This window comes from Amblyraja radiata, chromosome 6 (genome assembly GCF_010909765.2).
Source record: "Amblyraja radiata isolate CabotCenter1 chromosome 6, sAmbRad1.1.pri, whole genome shotgun sequence".
NCBI lineage: Eukaryota > Metazoa > Chordata > Chondrichthyes > Rajiformes > Rajidae > Amblyraja > Amblyraja radiata.
Window position 1 is genome coordinate 41,798,028 of NC_045961.1, and position 24,295 is coordinate 41,822,322.

Genomic DNA, 24,295 nt, shown 5'->3' on the forward strand with positions numbered 1-24,295 from the left:
GGGTAACTTTTTCATACAAAGGGTGACGGGCGTATAGAATGAGCTGTCAGATGAGGTAGTGGAGGTAGGAACTATTGCAACATTTAAGAAACAATTAAACAGGTACATGGAAGGGTTAGGTTTAGAGGAATAAGGGCCAATGCAGGCAAGTGGGACTAGTGTAGACAGGACATGTTGGTTTGTGTGGGCAAGGTGTCTCCACGCTGTTTCCACGCCTCCAGGGGCGCCGGGGAGATGACTGCCCTGCCAGCAGTCTGTTCGTATTTTCTTTCTTTTTGTTATTTTTTAGTGCGTTAAAAGTTTGTTTTAATGTTCTTCGGTTTGTTTTATGTGGGGGGAGGGGGGAGGGGATCGGGGGAAACTTTTTTTCAGGTTCTTACCTTCCCGAATATTTGATCAATTTTCGGATCACATTCTCCGGGCACCGCAGTCTACCATCGATGGAGCTGGAGGCCTCCTCAGACTGTCGTGAGCCCCGCAGCGGGGCGCGGAATTAACATCGGAGCTGATCCCTTGCCTGGGATCGCTCCCACCGCGATCACCGCGGAACCAACACTAAGGGCTCGGGTGAGGCCGAGTCGGGAAGATCCAATGTCGCGGAAGGTTCGACCAGCCCCGACGCGAGGTTCGATCGCCCGGCGTGAGGGAGCTGACATCCCCCCGATGCAGGAGCTGATCGCCTCGACGCGGAGGGCCCAAACGCCACCGGCTACGGGAGTCAAGATCGTCCCATCAACGGGGGCTCAAGGCCCACGACCGAGGAAGAACTAAGGAAGGACTTGAACTTTATTTCGCCTTCCATCACAGTGAGGAATGTGTAGGAGTCACTGTGGTGGATGCTCATGTTAAAATGTGTTTTTTTGAGTGATCTGTTGCTTTTAATTGTATGACTGACCTGGCCAATGAAATTCCTCGTATGTTGCAAAACATACTTGACGAATAAAGTGTGATACTGATTTTGATTTTGATTCTGATATTACTCTACAACTCTCTATGACTATTTAGGTATCAATGACATAATTATTGATGATTTTATAATATTGATAATTAAACAATTAACAATTAACAAGGAAAAGTGCTTCCTGTCATTGATCCAATTTACCTCACCCTTAGACACCTTGTTTCCCTGAGATTTGTGATCAGTGAGATATGTGACATTGGCAACAGCCTTGTTAAAATTCTAAGTTTATCCTTCCCACTTTTTGTTGTCAGTGGGACAATTCAGTCATTCTTTAGCCCTCTGGCACCACTTTATTGATTGGTGTTTGAAATAAGCTCACTGTAGTTTCTCTCTGTGACTATTTATACACCTTGTCATCTAGGAGCTCAAAATGTTGCAGTCCCATTCTTTTCCATTGTCGAAAGTTTTCCTGAATCCCTTGAATCTCCTTCCTGAATATCTCAATTGTTCTGATTACCTGATTACAATGAATCTCAACAAAACCACTTTGAAGCTGGTATGACGTACCAATTGGTACCCGACGTACCAGCTTCAAAGACGTGTTGTTGAGCCTCATTGTCAGTACTCGTTCTCACCGAGCTCACAGCTAACAATGGCCTGTTTCCTTTATCATCGTTACTTTTTTGCATATCTTTCATTAATTTGTTCCACTGTATATCTCTCTACATCACCATCTATATCTCTAGTTTTCCTTTCACCTGATCAGTCTCGACCCAAAACATCACCTATTCCTTTTCTCCAAAGATGCTGTCTGACCTGCTGAGTTACTCCAGCTTTTTGTGTCTATCTTCAAACCTACAAACCTATACGTCTTTGGAGTGTGGGAGAAAACGAGAACACCCAGAGAAAACCCACACTGTAAGGAGAACTTACAAACTCCGTACAGACAGCAGCGTTGTCAGGATCGAACCCGGGTCTCTAGCGCTATAAGACAGCAGTTCCACTGCTATGCCACTGTGCCACGCTGGCTCTGGGGCTCAAGTTCAAGTGAGTTTACTGTCATGTGTCAATGATAGGACAATGAAATTCTTGCTTTGCTTAAACACAACAGAACATAGTAGGCATTGACTACAAAACAGATCAGTGTGTCCATATACCATGATATAAATATATACACACATGAATAAGTAAACTGATGAAGTGCATATAACAGATAAGGGTTATTAATGTTCAGAGTTTTGTCTGAGCCAGGTTTAATAGCCTGATGGCTGTAGGGAAGTAGCTATTCCTGAACCTGGTTGTTGCAGTCTTCAGGCTCCTGTACCTTCTACCTGAAGGTAGCAGGGAGATGAGTGTGTGGCCAGGATGGTGTGGGTCTTTGATGATACTGCCAGCCTTTTTGAGGCAGCGACTGCGATAAATCCCCTCGATGGAAGGAAGGTCAGAGCCGATGATGGACTGGGCAGTGTTTACTACTTTTTGTAGTCTTTTCCTCTCCAGGGCGCTCAAATTGCCGAACCAAGCCACGATGCAACCAGTCAGCATACTCTCTACTGTACACCTGTAGAAGTTCGAGAGAGTCCTCCTTGACAACCGACTCTCCGTAATCTTCTCAGGAAGTAGAGGCGCTGATGTGCTTTCTTGATAATTGCATCAGTGTTCTCGGACCAGGAAAGATCTTCAGAGATGTGCACATCCAGGAATTTGAAGCTCTTGACCCTTTCAAACATCGACCCGTTAATATAAACGGGACTGTGGGTCCTCATCCTACTCCTTCCAAAGTCCACAATCAGTTCCTTGGTTTTGCTGGTGTTGATGGCCAGGTTATTGTGCTGGCACCATATGGGCAGTTGCTCGATCTCTCTTCTATACTCTGACTCATCCCCATCAGTGATACGTCCCACAGCAGTGGTCTCGTCAGCGAACTTGATGATGGAGTTCACACTATGATCGGCTACGCAGTCATGAGTATAGAGTGAGTACAGCAGGGGGCTGAGCACGCAGCCTTGAGGTGCTCCCGTGCTGATTGTTATCGAGTCTGTCACATTTCCACCAATACGAACAGACTGTGGTCTGTGAATGAGGAAGTCGAGGATCAAATTGCGGATGGATGCGCAGAGACCCAGTTCTGCGAGTTTGGTAAGCAGCTTGGAGGGGATGATAGGATTAAATGCAGAGCTGTGTAATCAATGAATAACAGCCTGACATATGTGTTTTTGTTGTCCAAGTGGTCCAGAGCGGAGTGGAGGGCCAGCGAGATTGCATCCACCGTTGATCAGTTGTGGCGGTAAGCGAACTGCAGTGGGTCCAGGTTTTTGTCGAGGTAGGAGTTGATTTGCGCCATGATCAACCTCTCAAAGCATTTCATCACCACAGGCATTAGTGCCGCAGGTTGATAGTCATTGAGGCACGTCACCTTACTCTTCTTGGGCTCTGCTCCCAGGCAAAACTCCTTGCAGAGGGGAAGAAGTTATTTTTCCGATGTATTTTTGTTATTGATCTTAGTGAGACTGCATTCTATTTGTGCTCTCTGAATGTTTGTTCATGAAATCGTTATGTTAAGTCTATTCTCATTCTCAAATCCAACCGGCTTATCAACAAATAAACTAACTGGTATTCAAACTGCTATTATGAATACCGGAGAGTTGGTGTTCCATTGCTAGTTATTTTGGTGATCGAATAAGATTGTAAATGGAAAGATTTATCTGAAAAGCAAAACATTTTACACGTTGGTACATTTTACTAATTCTGACATTAGCTCATTACATTTGCCTAACTTGCACCTGCCTTTTATGTGTTTTCAAGGAATTTATGCCAACCTGTATTTTGGGTTATAGCATTAAATAGAAGGAAACCTACATATTTGTTGTAAGTCAACAGAATCTCATGAGAATAATTGCAGTTCTTCAATTCTTTTAGTGCTAAAATCATCTCCTACAAAGATTTATAGGGCATTTCTCTGAAACTGTACATAATTTCCCTCCTAAATTAACGCATCACCATGCATGAATCGTTCCAATTTTTCCTTATGAATGATCAGACTGCCAAATTACCTCTTTTAAAACAAAAAATGACAGCCCATGTCTTCTCCGTTTATTAATAATAATTTGTAAGGCACTTTATCTAAGGCCTCCTCAAAGTCCATATACTCCCCATCCACTTGTCCTGCCTTGTCTTTCATGTTCATTACAACTTCCAGAAACTATGAGATACATCAAATGTGGTTTCTCTTTCATAAATCTATGTTGACTGCCCAATTTCCAACGTATTTTTGTGTTGTTATGTTAAGTTTAAATTAAATGTAATTTAAACATTTTTAAGTAGCTTGTATCTTTAAAATATTTAAATGTATTTGCATTATTTTCAAAAGCCATTGACAAAGGGCAAAATGCAGGCAAATGGGACTAGCTTAGATAGGGCATTATGGTCAGTATGGACGGGTTGGGTTGAAGAACCTGTTTCCGTGTTGTATAACTCTATGTCAGTGATGGAGCATTTTGTGTTTATCTTTTGAAAAAACAGCATCTGCAGTTCATTTTATTACATGTTGCATTCACCCCATGTTACAATTCTGTTGCTCAGTCCTGTTAGTTTAATTTAGTTTAGTTTAAAGGCTCAGCAGGGAAACAGGCCCTTCAGCCTGTTGAGACCAGTGATCCCCGCACACTAACATTACATTATACACTAGGGACAATTTTACCAAGCCAATTAACCTACAAATCGGTACGTCTTTGGTGTATGGGAGGAAACCAGTGCTCCTGGAGAAAACCCATGCAGGTCACGGGGTGAACGTACAAATTCTGTACAGATAGCACCCACAGTCAGGATTGAACCTGGGTTCCGGCACTTTAAGGCGACAACTCTACCACTGCACCACTGGGTCTGATGGGAGATAGACCAAGTGACAAGGATTAGAAGTGAAAAAAGAGACAAAGTGTGTAAGATAAGGAAAGATGAGGCAATGTTAGATGTAAAGCTGGAGGGAGGAAAGTGGTTTGAGGGAAATATGGGACTCAGGGGTGAGAGATGAGGGTATGGAAGTGGGGAAATGAGCAGGGTGACTAGGGTGGTGGAAGATAGAGGGAGAAATGTGTGCGCTCCAGGGTAGGTCTGGGTGCAGGGGTGAGAGAAGGGGGTAAGGATGTATTATTTGGAATTGGAGAATTCAATATTCATTCCATTGGGTTAAGGTCCTGTTCTTCCAGTTTACGTGGGTGCTCACCGTAATGGAGGAGGCCTAGGACAGATAGGTCTGTATACTACTTTGAAGGGGAGGTAAAATGATTAGCAGCTGGGATATTTAGCAGACCATGGTTGACTGCGAACTTGTGTTCGCCTCGATTGACACAAAGTGCTGGAGTACCTCAACGTGTCAGGCCGCATCTATGGTGGAAAAAGGATGGGTGACTTTACAGTTCGGAACCCTTCATCAGACTGAAAGTAGAGGTAATGGAACTGGAGATAAGAAATGACCAGAACAAAGCAGGACCGGCAACAGATAACCAAGGGTGGAGCCCATAATGGCCCATTGTTGTCTGGGGAAGAGGTGATAACAAAGGGATACAAGGATGTGAACAGAGGAACTAGTAAGACGACTAGGGAGGAGGAGGAGGGGAAAGAGGGAATGCTTGGGTTACTTGAAATTAGAGAAATCAACATTATCCAACTGGGTTGTAGGCTGTCCAAGCAAAATATGAGGTGCTGTTCCTCCAATTTGTATGTGGTCTGAGCATATGTGTTCAGCGAGACGCCTAGTCTATGCTTGGTATAGCTGATGTAAAGGAGGCCACATTGGAAGCAGAGACTATGGATCACTCTACTTCAGCACCATTGATGCAGACTGTCGCGTGTACTTCATCCCACTTCCTGAAGTCAATAATCAGCTCCTTTATTTTGCTGACATTGAGGAAAAGGTTGTTATCTTGGCATCACGCTACTAAGCCTGCTCTCTCTTCCTTCAGTTGGCTTTACCAACATGCCATCTCTGACATAAGATAGACACAAAGTGCTGGAGTAACTAGCGGTTCAGGCTGCATCTCTGGAGAAAAGTGACGGGTGACGTTTCGGGTCGGGACCCTTCTTCAGACTAAGACAAGGTCTGAAGAAGGGTCCCGACCCCAAAATGAAATCCATCCTTTTTCTCAACAGATGCTGCCTGACCCGCTGAGTTAATCCTGCACTTTGTGTCTGTCTTTGATACAGTATATACCAGCATCTGCAGTTCCTTTCTACACATCTCTGTGACAAGGTGTGTACTAATAATCCCGTGAAGTGCATTAGGACATTTAGTCTCATAAAACACATATTAAAATATTGTTGACAACATACATATAAAGCACATAGCATTCCATGCAATTTTCACTACGTGAGCCACTATATAGTACATAGTGCTACTAATTTTATGTTACGATCATAGATGGATATTTTATATTGACAGATATCTTTGCCTGGATCAACTACTACACATATCAACAGCAATATGCATAGATGTTTGTCATTTATCACATAATTACAGTGTCTAATATTGTCAGGATGTCATGAGGAATCTCATATCGAAAGTGCAGTAATTTTCATCAGATGAATGGTTCGAGCAAGGCAAATATATATTTGTGCTACTTGTCAAAATGAAATGTATTATTAAAAGAAATTATGGCCAAAGAATGCATTTAAGGATCATGCTCCTGTATATTGACAAAAGAATGTGTCCAAGACAACTACTAATTTCACAGCAAATTTTTGATTTGTCGATTCCACTCAGCCCAGTTTTAATATGTTTGAATAGAGAAATGTAATAAATTTGATTTAAGCAATTATATAAAACCACATTTCTGTCTTCATAGCACCTGAATCAAAAATATCAAATGCTACTAGGATTTATAAATAGCTCAACAATACTGTATTGCTCATTTATATTAGAGTAAGAATAAGGTAATGGTTCATATTTGATAACAAGCTTGCATTAATTTCTATTATTTCCATGGCTCTTTTAAAATAATTTTTATGTTGTGCCATTATAAATACCTCTTAATGTTTTTCATAGTTTCTTTGTGGTCAGTGATGTTGCAATATGTGGGTGGGAACCAAATGGAGTGCAAGACTTGTTAATGGTACAATTAGTGCAATTATTTTGTTTTCAACAGGTGACAACTGAACTCGATAATGAATGCACCAAAACCTTCAAAGGTACTTCCAGTGCAGCTCCAATGGCAGCTGGTATAATTGCATTGGTCCTTGAGGTCAAGTAAGTATCGGAACACAAAATGTCCTGTAATGTAGAAATACCATACATAATACTGTCCTGTTCTGAAATGCCAGGTGGATTCATAGATTGATTGAAAAATACAGCTTGGAAGCAGGCCCTTCAGCCTGAAAAAGTTTGAGCCTGCCCAACTCCTCCCCAAAGATCAGGCCTTTGAGTCCTTGTAACATCCTTGTAAATCTTCTCTGCACTCTTTCCAGCTTTATGACATCGTTCATACAGCAGGCTGACCAAAACTAAACACAATAGTCCAAATGTGGCCTCAATGATGTTTTGTTCTGTAACATAACATCCCAACTTCTACATCTAATATCTTGACTGTTGATGGTCAATGTACCAAATGCCTTCTTTACCACCTTATCTACCAGTGATGCCACTTTGAGGGAACTATGTACCCTGTACTCCTAGATCCCTCTGCTCTACAACACTCCCCAGGAGCCTGCCATTCACTGTGAAGGTCCGGCCCACGTTTGACTCCCCAAACATATCTGCATTAAACTCCATTAGTCATTCCTCAGCCCACTTGCTCAGCTAACCAAGATCCTGCTGTAATTTTTGATAACTAATTTCACTGTCTACGATACGGTACTTTAGTGCCGTCTGCAAATTTTCTAAAATCATGCCTTGAACATATATACAATCCAATAATTAGGTTTGTTTTAGTTTAGTTTAGAGATATAGTGTGGAAACAGGCCCTTTGGGCCACAGAGGCCGCGCCGACCAATGATCACCCGTAACTAGTTCTATCCTGCACGCAAGGGACAATTTACTGAAGCCAATTAACCAACCAACCCGCACGTCTTTGGAATGTGAGAGAAAACCCATGCGGTCACAGGGAGAATGTACAGACAACACCAGTAGTCAGTATCAAACCCGGGTGTGTGGTGCAGTAAGGCAACAACTATCGCTGTACCACTGTATGAATGTAAATCATAAATATTTAGGTGTTTACAAAACTAATTAGAATAATTGGTGAAAAAAATAGAAACACAGGTACGCAGTAGTCACCCAGGAGTGAGAAAATATGAAAATTGTTTCTTGTAAGGCACATCTGAAGCAAGGTTCTACTGAAAGGTAACTGTCAAAACATTTTTACATTTTGCATGTTCATATTCTATTTTCGCTTTGCATATTTTCTATTGTTTATTCCATACTTCTTGCAAGTGCAAATTTGTTAACTTGTACCGAAAGTGTTGAGTAGAACTAAACCAAGAAATCCAGATTCTCCAACTGGAATATGATAAGGGTACTGGTGCCTAAATCTAAAGAAGGGTCCTCACCCAAAATCTCACCTCTGCATTCCCTCTCCTGACCTTACCTGACCCGCTGAGTTCCTCGAGTACTTTGTACCTTATACATGTGCTTGAGAGAAATTGACCAGTCCCACATACAGATGTGTCAAAGGAAATTCTCAACTTGAGCATTGGTCACAAAAATAAAGCAAATGATAACATGGTTCAAAAATCTTTATTGGTTTCATGGTCAGCAAAGAAAAAAAGTTCCATTCACTAACCTAGGTAGACCAATTGGTGAGAAGTTCAGGAGAAAAGGATGGGGCTGAATTTGAAAAAGAATTGAGGCCTATTTATTTACCTTGAAATATTTTGAGGTAATTCCAAGAAATTGAAAATATTTATTACTGATTTAGTTTGGTGGGTATTGAATTTTTGTGAAGTGAGGATCAAGAGCCCCTACACACCCACAATATGGACTGTTTACACTGCTGAACTCTGGGAGGAGGTACCGCAGCATGAAGAGCGGGACAACCAGGTTCTGCAACAGCTTCATCCCCCAGGCCATAAGACTATTGAACTCACAATCAAACCGAGGCTAGAACTTTCTTATACATTGCCACTTTTAAAAACTTTCCTACATATCTATTTTACAGAACTATGCACATGAAGCACTTTTTATGGACACTAAGTACTTTTACTGATCGCCTGATATAAATGTTATATTCTGCTGCTACTTTGAAGAGTCAATGCAACTAAATTTTGTTCAATGTGCATTGTGTCTATGTGTATACCTGAATGACAATTAAAGTTAAAGTTATAAAGTTATAAGTTTACTTAAAAATAATCCAATCTCTATGTATCTATACTAATTCAAAGCAAATCTTCCCAAATGCACAAGTTGGGTGCTTTAAATTGTCTTGTCTTAACCAGTTGCTTATTTCCATGGATGCACCTGCTCCACATTGAGTTCAAGTGTTATACACATAAAACCTGTGTCACGGGCAACCTCACAGTGAGCATAGCACAGATTGTGAGGCAAATACTAGGAGAATTAAGGTTTCATCAGTGATCAATCTTAAGTCAGAAGTGTTTTCAATGCAACCAAAAATAATTTGAGAATATTGAACAATAGTTTCTCATATTTATGATTTGAATAGGTTAACTTTGGACAAATGACCACTCGGAGAGTAACTTGGAATATTCTAGAACATGGGACATAGAATAATACACATAGGAACAGGTCCTTCAGTCCAGTGTTGAGCCAAACATGATGCCAAGTTAAACTGATCTCATCTACCTGTGCATGATCCATATCCCTCTAATCCCTGCACTTCCAAGTGCCTGTCCAAAAGAATCTTAAACACCACTATCGTATCTGCCTCCATCACCACCCCTGGCAATGTCACTCTCTGATTTTAAAAACTTGCACCGCACATCTCTATTAAACTTTCTTCCTCTCATCTGATAGCTATGCCCTCTAGTATTGGACATTTCCACCCTGGGAAAAAGGTTCAAACTCACTATCCTATCAATGCCTCTCATAACTTTATATTCCTCTATCATGTTTTCCCTCGCTCTCCAACGTTCCAGAGAAAACAATCCAAGTTTGTAGCAGAAACCCTCTATCCCAGGCAGCATTCTGGTAAAAACATCCCCCACACTCTCTCCAAAGCCTCCACATTCTTCATGTTATGAGGCAACCAGAACTGCGTGTAATACTCCAAATGTGGCCTAACCAATGTCTTATCCTTAGTAATTAATAGATTCAGCAACATTCAGCAACATATTGAATATGCTCTGGTAAGAATTAGTTCAGCCTTGAGCTGATGCTCAAATATTGGAGAAACATGGAAATCATTTTCAAAGAAAGATTTTGCAGATATGAAGGATTTTGTCTACATTGTGCCATGGAAGAATGCTTGGGCAGCTCTTAATTTTATGGTCAAGGCAGAGAATGTTTTGTTTATTATTGTCATGTGTACCGAGGCACAGTGAAAAGCTTTTTTTGTTGCGTGCTATCCAGTAAACGGAAAGACGAGATGATTACAATCAAGCTGTCCACAGTGTACAGATATATGAGAGGAAATTAAGAAGGGCAGAGATAGAATGAGAAATGCTGCTGTTGGAGTAGAGGTTTAAAAGAGAGAAGCGATTGTAATGAATGATTGCAGATCCGTTTCTGGGACCAGCAGGCAGAGAGTCGCCTGGCTTGGGATTTTTATCATAAAAGGCGCTGCATGAAAGACCATCTGAAAAATGAAAATCCATCATTTTCAAATGCTGAAAATCCGAAGTTAAAGCGAAAGATGCTGGAGATGCCAGCGGGTCATGTAGCATTAATGGAATGGGAAATAGGATTAATGCTTACGGATGAAGACCTTTCATCACAACATGAAAAATGGTTTTCAGGCAACCGAAGAAGCTGCCCATAACAAAAATTAGGTCCCCTTACATATGCTAATGTGGGAACTAATGGTTGTTTATGGATTCATCTGGGGAAATTGGGCTGGGCCTGCTCTGTATATCAATTTGAGATGTAAGTTGATAGGACATAGGACCAGCTTTAGGTCATTCAGCCCATCGAGCCAGCTCTGCCATTCGATCTTGGCTGATCTAATTATCCCTCTCACCCCCATTCTCCAGCCTTCTCCCCAAAACCTTTGACACCCTTACTAGTCAAGAACCTATCAATCTCTGCTTTAAAAATACCCAATGACTTGGCCTCTACCTCCATCTATGGCAATGAACTCCACAGATTCACCACCCTCTGGCTAAAATGTAGGCCCATAAATTAATAAATGATAGGAGCAGAATTAGGCCATTTGGCTCATCGTCTGTTCCACCATTCAATCATGGTTGACCTACCTTTCCCTATCAAACCCATTCTCCTGCCTTCTCTACATAATCCCTGACATCATTACTAAGCAACTCTAGGTCTGATGCTGTGTCCTTTGGTCCTAGATCATGTAGATGTGGTCTATCCAGCAGCTCCCAATAAAATAGCATGTAATTAATGTCTTGAAGTTGACCTGGAAATAGATTGGAATGGTAATGTCAGTCTCATGAAGGGCCTCAACCAGAAACACCACCAATTTCTTTTCTCCAGAGATGCTGCCTGACCCGTTGAATTACTCCAGTATTTTGTGGCTATCTTTGGAATGGCAATCTCTCCAGCCGTTTCCAATCTCTCCTGCCCCACAGTATTTCCGCTAACTAGTGAAAGTTAAGTTTATGAACCATTCTCTCCTCCTCTCCCCTGCTCCAGGATTTGCTTCAGGGTTGCTGTCAGCCAGGGAGGGAATCTGAATTTAATTTATTTAGTTGGGGAAGCCGCTTCTAAAAGCATGATGGAAACAGCAGCACTTCACCATCATCCTATATATACCCATATATTAATACCAAAAGGATAACGAGGGATAAAATTGGTCCATTAGAGAGTCAGAGTGGACAGCTATCTGCAGAGCCAAAAGAGATGGGGGAGATATTGAACAATTTCTTTTCTTCGGTATTCACCAAGGAGAAGGATATTGAATTATGTGAGGTAAGGGAAACAAGTAGAGTAGCTATTGAAACTATGAGATTCAAAGAAGAGGAAGTACTGACACTTTTGAAAAATATAAAAGTGCATAAGTCTCCAGGTCCGGACAGGATATTCCCTAGGACATTGAGGGAAGTTAGTGTAGCAATAGCAGGGGCTATGACAGAAATATTTCAAATGTCATTAGAAACGGGAATAGTGCCGGAGGATTGTCGTACTGCGCATGTTGTTCCATTATTTCAAAAGGGTTCTAAGAGTAAACCTAGCAATTATAGACCTGTTAGTTTGACGTCAGTGGTGGGCAAATTAATGGAAAGGATACTTAGAGATAATATATATAAGCATCTGGATAAACAGGGTCTGATTAGGAACAGTCAACATGGATTTGTGCCTGGAAGGTCATGTTTGACTAATCTTTTGGAATTTTTTGAAGAGGTTACTCGGGAAATTGATGAGGGTAAAGCAGTGGATGTTGTATATATGGACTTCAGTAAGGCCTTTGACAAGGTTCCTCATGGAAGGTTGGTTGGTTAAGAAGGTTCAATTGTTGGGTATTAATGGTGGAGTAGCAAGATGGATTCAACAGTGGCTGAATGGGAGATGCCAGAGAGTAATGGTGGATGGCTGTTTGTCAGGTTGGAGGCCAGTGACTAGTGGGGTGCCACAGGGATCTGTGTTGGGTCCACTGTTGTTTGTCATGTACATCAATGATCTGGATGATGGTGTGGTAAATTGGATTAGTAAGTATGCAGATGATACTAAGATAGGTGGTGTTGTGGATAATGAAGTAGTTTTTCAAAGTCTACAGAGAGATTTAGGCCAGTTGGAAGAGTGGGCTGAAAGATGGCAGATGGAGTTTAATGCTGATAAGTGTGAGGTGCTACATCTTGGCAGGACAAATCAAAATAGGACGTACATGGTAAATGGTAGTGAATTGAGGAATGCAGTTGAACAGAGGGATCTAGGAATAACTGTACAGTTCCCTGAAGGTGGAATCTCATGTAGATAGGGTAGTAAAGAAAGCTTTTGGTGTGCTGGCCTTTATAACTCAGAGCATTGAGTATAGAAGTTGGGATGTAATGTTAAAATTGTACAAGGCATTGGTGAGGCCAATTCTGGAGTATGGTGTACAATTTTGGTCGCCTAATTATAGGAAGGATGTCAACAAAATGAGAGAGTACAGAGGAGATTTACTAGAATGTTGCTTGGGTTTCAGCAACTAAGTTACAGAGAAAGGTTGAACAAGTTAGGGCTTTATTCTTTGGAGCGCAAAAGGTTAAGGGGGGACTTGATAGAGGTCTTTAAAATGATGAGAGGGATAGACAGAGTTAACGTGGATAAGCTTTTCCCACTGAGAGTAGGGAAGATTCAAACAAGAGGACATGACTTGAGAATTAAGGGACAGAAGTTTAGGGGTAACATGAGGGGGAACTTCTTTACTCAGAGAGTGGTAGCTGTGTGGAATGAGCTTCCAGTGAAGGTGGTGGAGGGAGGTTCGATTTTATCATTTAAAAATAAATTAGATAGTTATATGGACGGGAAAGGAATGGAGGGTTATAGTCTGAGTGCAGGCAGAGACTAGAGAAAATATGTGTTCGGCACGGACTAGAAGGGCCGAGATGGCCTGTTTCCGTGCTGTAATTGTTATATGGTTATATGGTTATATGGTTATCCTGGTGAGGTCTGAAGGCCAGTATTATGTTGATAGCCTGGACCTTTTGTCTTTGGGAAGAAAAGGTTTGACACTTGATAACCGGCCCAAATTAGCATATGGTGTTGGGGATTTTCAGCTAATTTACCAAGGATCGGAAATATTCTTGGTAGGATATTCCTCGAGTAGTAGTATGGATATATCAAGCCGCTCATCAGCCCCCAAAAAAAAATCAGGTTAACTGCTGCATATACGGAGCCCTCCATAATGTTTGGGCCAAAGACCCATCATTTATTTATTTGCCTTTGTACTCCACAATTTGAGATTTGTAATAGAAAAAAATCGCTTGTGGTTAAAGTGCACATTGTCAGATTTTAATAAAGGCCATTGTTATACATTTTGGTTTCACCATATAGAAATTACCGCAGTGTTTATACATAGTCCCCCCCATTTCAGGGCACCATAATGTTTAGGACACAGCAATGTCAAGTAAATGAAAGTAGTCATGTTTAGTATTTTGTTGCATATACTTTGCATGCAATGACTGCTTAAAGTCTGTGATTCATTGACATCACCAGTCGCTGGGTGTCTTCTCTGGTGATGCTCTGCCAGGCCTGTTTTGCAGCCATCTTTAGCTTATGCTTGTTTTGAGGGCTAGTCCCCTTCAGTTTTCTCTTCAGCATATAAAAGGCATGCTCAATTGGGTTCAGATCGGGTGATTGACTTGGCCACTCAAGAATTGACCATTGTTTAGCTTTGAAAAATTCCTTTGTTACTTTAGCAGTATGTTTGGGATCGTTGTCTTGCTGTAGAATGAACCGCCGTCCAATAAGTTTTGAGTCATTTGTTGGAACTTGAGCAGATAGGATGTGTCCATACACTTCAGAATTCATTATGCTACAACCATCAGCAGTTGTATCATCAATGAAGATAAGTGAGCCAGTACCTTCAGCAGCCATACATGCCCAGGCCATAACACCCCTGCCATCGTGTTTCACAGATGAAGTGATATGCTTTGGATCTTGGGCAGTTCCTTCTCTCCTCCATACTTTGATCTTGCCATCACTGATATAAGTTACTCTTTGTCATCTGTCCACCAGAACTGTGGTGCTCTTTTAAGTACTTCTTGGCAAACTGTAATCTGGCCATCCTATTTTTGCGGTTAACCAATGGTTTGCATCTTGCAGTGTAGCCTCTGTATTTCTGTTCATGAAGTCTTCTGCGGACAGTGATAATTGATAAATCCACACCTGACTCCTGAAGAGAGTTTCTGATCTGTCGGACAGGTGTTTGGGGATTTTTCTTTATTATAGAGAGAATTCCTCTGTCATCAGCTGTGGAGGTCTTCCTTGGCCTGCCTGTCCCTAAGCTCACCAGTGCTCTCTTTCTTCTTGATGATGTTCCAAACAGTTGATTTTGGTAAGCCTAAGGTTTAGCTGATGTCCCTAACAGTTTTATTCTTGCTTCTCAGTCTCTTAATGGCTTCTTTGACTTTCATTGGCACAACTTTTGTCCTCATGTTGATAAACAGCAAACTCGATGCTGAGAGCTCTCTTATATTGCATTAAGGAGGCAATTAAACACTCCTGAGCAATAACAGATGCCTGTGAAGCCATGTGTCCCAAACATTATGGTGCTCTGAAATGGGGGGACTATGTATAAACACAGCTGTAATTTCTACATGGTGAAACTAAAATGTATAAAAATACCCTTTAATAAAATCTGACAATGCACTTTAACCACATGTGATGTTTTTCTTTTACAAATCACAAATTGTGGAGTACAGAGGCAAATAAATAAATGATGGGTCTTTGTCCTAAACATTTGGATGCAAAATATTCCAACAAACGTAGTTCCCTTTAGTATCTCAAATAGGAACCAGTGGGTACTCAGTAAGGAGCAGTACAGGTGCAATATTTCCCAGGGTAGACCAACAAAAAATTATGCGATTAAAATACTCATGCATTGACATTTAGGAAGATAAATTATTTTATACTTTATTTTCTGTGTTTGTTTCGCTAATTGATGTTGTTTTTGTGAAATGAAAGTTTGGACATTATGAAGTGAGGTATTTATAAATTGGTTCACAGTCATTTGGTGTAATTATGCAGAGCAATCATGTTGATCTAACTACAGATGCTATCAATGATGTAATAGATGAATTGATATCATTTAAACAAAATGAAACAAAAAATGTGGATGACTGAGGTCACATTGACAGGATTGTATATAGATGCCACAAAAGTAACCTAGGTCATTGCTTCCCCTTCAATCTCTTCTAAATCAAAAGTACTGTTGAATTTGCAAGGGTAAAACCAGGAGGTTGAATGCACAAATTGCATCAAGATATATATATTTGATGCAATTTGACACCCACCAGGTCATAGGGAAACGTACATTGTCCATACCGTAGTTGGAACAAACCAGCGTCCCTGGCACAGGAAGGCAGCAACTCTACTGCTGCACCATCGTGCTGCCCTTACAGGGAGACAATGTTTTGGGTCAGGATCCTTCTTCAAGACTGGAGTAGGGGAGTGATAGCTAGTCGAAAGAAGTGAGGGGGAGGCTTAGGACTAGAACTGGCAAGTGTTAGGTGGATCCAGATAAGGAGTGGTTAATTGGAAGTCAGGTTGGGAGAGAAGGCTGGAGATGATAAGACAAAGAGCTGCGGATGGTGGAATTTGCAGGGAATGGAGGGATGTGGATCATGTGTAGGCATAAGAAATCAGTTCACTGAGTCCACTGCCCATCGATCACCCGATCACACTAGTTCTATGCTATCCCACTTTCTTGTCCACTCTGTACACATCCCAGGCAATTTACAGAAGCCAATTAGCGCACAAACCCGGCTTTGGGATGTGGGAGGAAAACTGAACACCTGGATGAAACCCTCATGGTAACAGGGAGAACATGCAAACTCCACACAGACAGCACCCAAGGTCAGGATCAAAGCTGAGTCTCAGATGGTGTGAGGCAGCAGCTCTACCAGCTGTGCCAATGTGCCACCCATTTTGATGTGCACCTCAGAGCGAAGCCTACTACTACTTCTCTAAGAAGGAACTGACAGAGATGTCTCAAGTTGCATCCACAACTGCAGCAACAGAGCAGGCCATGGGTACCTTGATGGTTCAGGTGAGGATCACAGTGACCATCAGTTTCTGTGCCTCTGAACAATTTCATCATTCCGTTGTCGGTACTTATGACATTTACATGTTCTTGACTCCTGTCTCTAGATTTCCAGCTGATGTAATAGACTGTGAGATTTCACGTTGCATTAGACATTTCCACCGGGAAGGTGCTTTCAGTTCCAGAGCAGATTTAATCGTTTTCTATAATAGAAAGTGGGAGGCTGCAAGAACATATAGATTCCCGAGGATTGCAGGTTTCTAGGGAGCCCCATTTGAATTCGCAGATCGTCCAAATTGCAAGATATTTCGTAGATGCATAGTTGCACAGCAAAGAAATGGGCCCCAAGGCTCACAACGTCACTGCTGACCTTTTTTTGCCCATCTACACTAATTCAATTTGCTCCCATTGGTACCATTTTTTTTGTCTTCCCTATTCAATTCCTTAATGTGCAGCATGTCTACAAATACACCACAAGAGAGTGGGTTTGTTCTGACAATGCATTCATTCTGACTCTAACTATCTATGCATTCTGACTCCTCTACAAAGCCCAGTCACAAAAGGAGAACATGCAACAATGGACACTACTCTGCCTCCTAGAGTTGGTATTCAAAAGCAACATTTGGGGTGTTGTACGCAGTTCTGGTTGCCCCATTGCAGGAAGGATGTGGAAGATTTGAAGTGAATGTAGAATAGGTTTATCAGAATGCTGTCTGGATTAGGGCATTAGCTATAAAGAAAGATTTTACTAACTTTAATTATTTTCTCTGGGACCTGGGAGGTTAAGGGTAGAACTGATAGAAGTATATAAAATTATGAGAGGCATAGATAGAGAGTCAGGACTGTTTGCTCAGGATTTACATGTCAAGAATTAGAGAGCATGGATTTATGGATTTTTGTAACTTTGGTTGTTTGACAATTCAGTGAAACCATTTCATGCCTTTCATCAGACCTGCATCTAAATCAGATCATCACTCAATCTGTCTTCATAAACCTCCTTCAAAATTGAGTCTTTCTATGAAACTCAAGGTATTTCCAATGTTGTGACAGGGAAATTATTTTTCGCATCCTACCACGCTACATTTAGGAACCCAGATTGTCTCAACAAGGCACTGAGCATATAAAGTGTGGTGACTCTTGTGCACTGACTTAATGTGGTCTATTATCATACATTCTTGGTTCAAACAATGATTGTACCTACTGTATAATAGGATTGTGATTGAACTGTATGCAAGAAAGAATTTCACCTTAATAAGGTACATGTGACAATAAAGTAGCAATGGTTCCATTGACTATTGAACCACTTTCACAGCTTTCTGCGAGAGAGAATTCCAAACATGCACAACCGTCTGAGAAAATAAACTTCCCCTTTTGAAATTGATGGTCCCTTATTCCGAAACTATGCTTTTCTGTTGGCCCTTTAGTTGACTTTAGAGATACAGTGGAAATAGGCCCTTCAGCCCACTGAGTCTGCGCCAACCAGTGTTCACCACATACACTAGCACTTTCCTACATACTAGAAACAATTTACAATTTTACTGCAGCCAATTAACCTAGAAACCTGTGTAGGAAGGAACTTCAGATGCTGTTTTACACCGATGATAGACACAAAATGTTGGAGTAACTCAGCGGGACAGGCAGCATTTCTGGAGAGAAGGAATGGACTGAAGAAGGGTCTCGATCCGAAACGTCACCCATTCCATCTCTACAGAGATGCTGCCTGTCCTGCTGAGTTACTCCAGCATTTTGTGTCAACCTACAAACCTGCATGACTTTGGAGTGTGGGAGGAAGCTGAAGCACCCAGAGAAAATGCACAAAGTAGCAGGGAGAATGCACAATCTTCATATCAACAGCATCCGTAGTCAGGATCGAACCCGAGATCCTGGCGCTGTAAGGCAGCTACTCTACCACTGCGCCACTCTGCCACCCTGCCTGTCATCCTCAGAATATTTTATTTTACAGTCAGATCATCTCTTAACTTCTATACTCCAATGGATGTACACTCATTCCAGGGTTTAGTTCAGTCGTTGGTTGTTCCAAGTTCCACATCTCAGTGGAGGTTTGATAAGATGTTAATTAGGTTTGATAATTGGCAAACATTGTGAATATCAGTAGATTGGATAGCTTTTATTTTCTAAAATTTGGAGGGAGAGTTCTCTTGCTTATGTGCGGAATAATTAAAACATTATGCTTCTTCTTGTTCTCATGAAAGGCCATTGACTTGAAACATTACATTTCACTCTCCATAACTGCTATTTGGCCTAGTGAACATTTTCTCTTATGTTTCCAATTCCAATTATCTGCATTTATTTTGCATCTGATTTATAATTTCCTCTTGAATTATTAAGCATTGAGTGAACTGGGTGATTATGGCTATGGAGTGGCATTTTGAGGAATGGGAATGATCCGCCAAATGTCAGGAGCAGATACAATACAATACCTTTATTTGTCATTTGAACCTCGCATGATGTTCAAACGAAATTTAGTTTCTGCAGCCATACAATAAAAGAACCAAGACACACACCAACACTATTCACATAAACATCCATCACAGTGAGTTCCTCCTCACTGTGATGGAAGGCAAAGTCTTGTCTCTCCCCTGCACTCCATTCCCCTCCCGAAGTCGAGGTCAAAGCCCCCGGCGGGCGCTAGTCCGCGGCAAATTAAAGCCGCGCCGGGCGTTGTAGGGCCCCCCTCCAGGTCACTCTCAACCCCGCAATTCGTGCGGGAGAAGTCGCCGCTGCCGGTGCCCCGCAAAGCAGTCTCCCACCGGGAACCCGCGAGCTCCCGGTGTCACCATCCACCGGAGCCGGGCCGCAGCAACGCGCCACCGCAGCTCTCCACGCCCCGAAGCCGGCCAGCTTCACGGAGGTAGGTCCGTAGCTCCACAGCAGCTCCACAGCTCCACAGTAGCTCCACAGGCTCCACGGCTCCACAGCTCCACAGCTCCACGGAGGTAGGTACGCATCTCCCCAGCTCCACAGGCTCCGTGACTTGAGCCCCCAGGTCGCTCCGGTTGGAGGCCGCTCCACGGCGCTAGGCCCCAACGGCAACGGAGACCCGACAGGGAAAAGGTCGGGTCTCCATGCAGGGAAGAGATTAAAAGTTTCCCCCACCCCCCACACATACACATTAAAAAAAAAACCCGCTACAAACTAAACCCTCAACAGGACAAAAAAAAAACAAAAAAACACAGACAGACTGCAGAGGCCGCTGCGACGTCGGTCGCGCCGCCACGAAAGTGGCTTCAAAAGGTGGAGGTCGTAAAGTATGTTATTTCTTTTTTTGGAGTGAAACCAAGTTTCTAAATCGTAATTAGAACGTAATTAGCAATTTGACTCATCTGATCCTTGATAGATACCAGGGGAGCAAGCACCTTGATCCCAATCCCCTTCGGCTTGGTTATATCCCTGCAACAACTTCTCTCTTGCATATGCCCATCAACTCCCCGTTAACTTACCTCATGCCCATTAACGTACACTCAGAGATGTTTTATAACAACCCATTGATCTGCTGCCACCAAAACCCATCGTAGGGCGAATGTGCAAACTCTACACGGATAGCACCAAAGAGGCCAGGTTCAAACCCTGGAGCTCCGAGGCTGCTCCATAACCATGCCACCATTCTTCTTATATCCATCCCTTTCATCCCATGAACCTTCCCTGCATTAATTCCAATGCAACCACATCTTTCCCAAAATATATAGATGAAACCTAGTTGCAGCACTCCAGGTGGTATCCCGGCAACTTCCTTTCAAAACTCACCTACTTTTATGATCCACAAACAAAAAGGCCAACATTCCTTTAACCTTCCTAATTACAAGCAGTACTTGCTTGTTAATTTATTTTAACTTCATATAGGCAGTTCGCAGATTACAATCCTGAAAAGCATCCAGAAGCCTATTTCTCCATAAGTCAGTACATCTGCTTTCTATGGCTACGCATATCACATGTGTGAATGTGTGTGAATGTGTGTGAGTGATTGGTGGTGGTCGGAGGGGCCGTAGGCGCAGATTGGCAGCCACGCTTCCGTCAGTCTGCCCCACGGCAGCTGTGGCTACAGAAGTAGCTTACCACCACCGAGTGTGACTGAGGAGTGAATGAATAATGCGATGTAAAGCGCCTTGAGTATTAGAAAGGCGCTATATAAATCCCATCCATTATCCCTCTCCAACACTCGCTATAATTTAGACTTTTGAGATACAGTGCAGAAACAGGCCCTTCGTCCCATTGAGTCCACGCTGACAATTGATCACCTGTACACCAACACTATACTACACATTAGAGACCGTGTTTACGTCTTTGTAGTGTGGAAGAAAACCAAAGCACCTAAAGAAAACCCACGAGGTCGCAGGGAGAATGTAGAAACTCCGTACAGACAGCACCCAGGAAAAACAAGAGCACCGTCCACCCTACCGCCTCGCTCCCAGAGGAGCTTAACACCTTCTATGCCCGGTTCGATGCAAATAACACAGCGCCCACCATGAGTCCACAGGGTGTGCAGGGGGACTACCTCACTGACCCTACAAATGGCAGACGTGAGGTGGCCCTTCAAAAAGGTCAATGACCGCAAAATTCCCAGGCCGGATGGTATTCCAGGGCGGGCTCTCGAGGCGTGCGCTGATCAACTGGCAGAGGTGTTCGCCAACATCTTCAACCTATCCCTGAGTCAGTCTGTGGATCCCACTCCCTTCATAGCATCCATCATTTTTCCTGTTCCAAAGAAACCATTAATCTCCTGTTTAAATGACTACCGTCCTATCGCACTGACATCAGTCATCATGAAGTGCTTCGAGCGGCTAGTCAAAACTCACATCTGCTCCTCTCTCCTTGACACCTTGGACCCTCTTCAGTTTGCGTATAGACCAAACAGGGCCACGGACGATGCCATCGCCATGGCAACTCACACTGCTCTCACCTACCTGAACAAAGAGAATACATATGTGAGAATGTTCTTCATTGACTACAGCTTGGCATTCAACACTTTCATTCCCTCAAAACTTGTCCCCAAGCTCCTTGATCTTGGGCTGGAGACCTCCATCTGCGGCTGGATATTCAACTTCCTGACGAGCAGGCCCCAGGTGCTGAGAATTGCCAGCCACACCTCTTCCTCACTGATCCTCAACACAGGTGCACCACAGGGCTGTGTGCTCAGTCCTCTCCTGTACTCCCTGTTCACGCACAATTGTACTGCTAAGCACAGCTCCAACATCATCTTAAAGTTTGCTGATAACACAACCATCCTAGGCCTCATCACAGACAATAATGAGACGGCCTATAGAGAGGAAGTAAAGGCACTAAACAGCTGGTGCCAGGAAAATAACCTCTCTCTCAATGTCAGCAAAACTAAAGAGATGATCGTGGACTACAGGAGACACTAAAGGAGTGGACACCTCCCCATCCACATCGGTGATGCTGAGGTTCAAAGGGTCAGCAGCTTCAAGTTCCTCAGTGTGCACATCACTGAGGACCTCTCTTAGACACTGCACACGGACACAATAACTAAGAAAGCCCGCCAGCGGCTCTTTTTCCTGAGAAGACTGAGGAGGTTCTGCATGAACGCCAGCATCCTCACAAACTTCTACAGTTGCACCATCGAGAGTCTGCTGACGGGCTGCATCACAGTCTGGTACGGGAACTGTTCTGCCCACAGCCGCAAATCACTACAGAGAGTGGTGAAGGCGGCACAGCACAACACTGCAACTGTCTCCCGGCCATTCAGGACATTTTGCACCGGTGGTGCCTGCGGAAGGCACACAGCATCATCAAGGACCACAGCCACCCAGCACGCAGACTGTTCTCCTTGTTGCCGTCAGGCAGACGATATAGGAGCGTGGCTGCATGCACCACCAGACTTAAGAATAGTTTTTATCATCATGCCATCAGGCTTCTGAACTCATAAACACATTATATATGTTTATTATTTTATATATTATTGTCTTTTACCTACCATTGTCACTTTTATTTTTTTTATTTACCTTAATTTTATCCTTGTAATATTATTGCTGTGACCCGTTGTCTTGTCAAACACATTTCATTGTACCGTTGACCCTGTGTTAACCTACATATGACAAATAAAACTGAACTGAACTGAATCGAACCCAGGCCTCTGGCGCTGTAAGGCAGCAACTCTACAGCTGTGCCACTATTCTTTCATTTCAATAAATAACCACCTATACAAGGATTCCCAGATATCCTTGTACCACAACATTTTGAAGAGTCACTCCATTTAATAATTATTTGCTTTTTCATGCATTCTTCCAAAGCACCAACCTTACATTTGTTCCACATTATACTCAATCTGCCAACTTTTACCTACTCATTCAATCTATCTATATTTCTTTCCAGGATCCTTGTGGCCTTCTCACAACTTGTTAACCCATTTGCACTGATTTACCCTGATTCTGTTTGCTGGCCACTCCCCTCATCCGTATTAATTTATTACTCCATCCTCAACTGTGATCTTTGTATGGTGGTCATTTCTATAGCATCTTATTGAATGCCGTCTGAAAAACCAAATACATGGCATCTACTGGTTTCCTTCATCCACCCTGTCTGTCATATCCTCAACAAACATTAATAAAGTTGCCAAACATGTTCTCCCATTCGTAAAACCTTATTGACTACTAGATTGCCTGAAGACAAGCTGAGAGGGAGCAATTGTGGACTAGAAGAAATTACAGAGAAAGAGACAAACACTAAAAAGAAAAAGAAAAAGAGAAAAACACTAAAAACAAAATTGGACCCTGACACGGAAGACTCAGATCTGCTGTAGTTTTGGGAGCAACAGCAGCAGGAGTTTAGCAAGAGATACGACTGATTGGCTCTAGCCCAAGTGGGAGGAGAGAAGTGAGTCAGAGGGGTGAAAACTGAGGAATTTGGTTTGTAAATTGGTAAATCAGGCAATTTATCAGTCAATTTAAGCAAGACGGCTTAGCGAGCGGCAGTGAGTGAGCGGCCTTGTGAGGGAAGTGTGAGTCTTTGGCTCGAGAGTCTTCGGAGAGGAGACCACGCAATACGCTTGAGAGGTAGAGACGAAAGAAGGAGATGTCAGGCAAGCTGATTCAGTGCGATGCTTGCAGTATGTGGGAGGTCAAGGACACCGCTGGTGCCTCTGGCTGCTACAAATGCGAGAAGTGCATCCAGGTAGAGCTCCTGAAGGGCCGTGTTGGGGAACTGGAGAAGCAAGTGGATGACCTCCGGTTCGTCCGAGAAACGGAGTCGTTCCTCGACAAGTCCTACAGTACGATTGTTACACCTAAGGTACTGGAAGAGAGAAGGTGGGAGACAGTGAGAAAGGGAGGGAAGCATGGAATGCCAATGTCCCCGGGTGTTGTACCTCTTGTGAACAGGTTCACCCACTTAGAAGCTGTCGGGACAGAAGAGGAGTTTACACTGGGCGGCGGACTGGCTTGTGATGCGAATAGGGCTGTTGAGCCAAAACCAAAAAGGCCTAAGGCAGGCAACGCCATTGTAGTGGGAGACTCCATTGTGAGAGGTACGGACAGGGGTTTCTGCGGCAACAGACGAGATGCGAGGATGGTGTGCTACCTTCCTGGTGCCAGGATCCAGGATGTCATGGACA

General features: G+C 42.8%; 1 protein-coding gene across 1 annotated transcript in view; it reads left to right on the forward strand.

Annotated features, from left to right (window-relative positions):
• LOC116974287 (PC3-like endoprotease variant B) overlaps positions 1-24,295 on the forward strand; it is a 699,630-nt gene that overhangs the window by 433,808 nt on the left and 241,527 nt on the right. Inside the window, exon 11 of the mRNA XM_033022605.1 lies at positions 7,042-7,142. Within this exon, the coding sequence (XP_032878496.1) occupies positions 7,042-7,142 (101 nt within the window). The remainder of the gene's footprint in view (positions 1-7,041; positions 7,143-24,295) is intronic.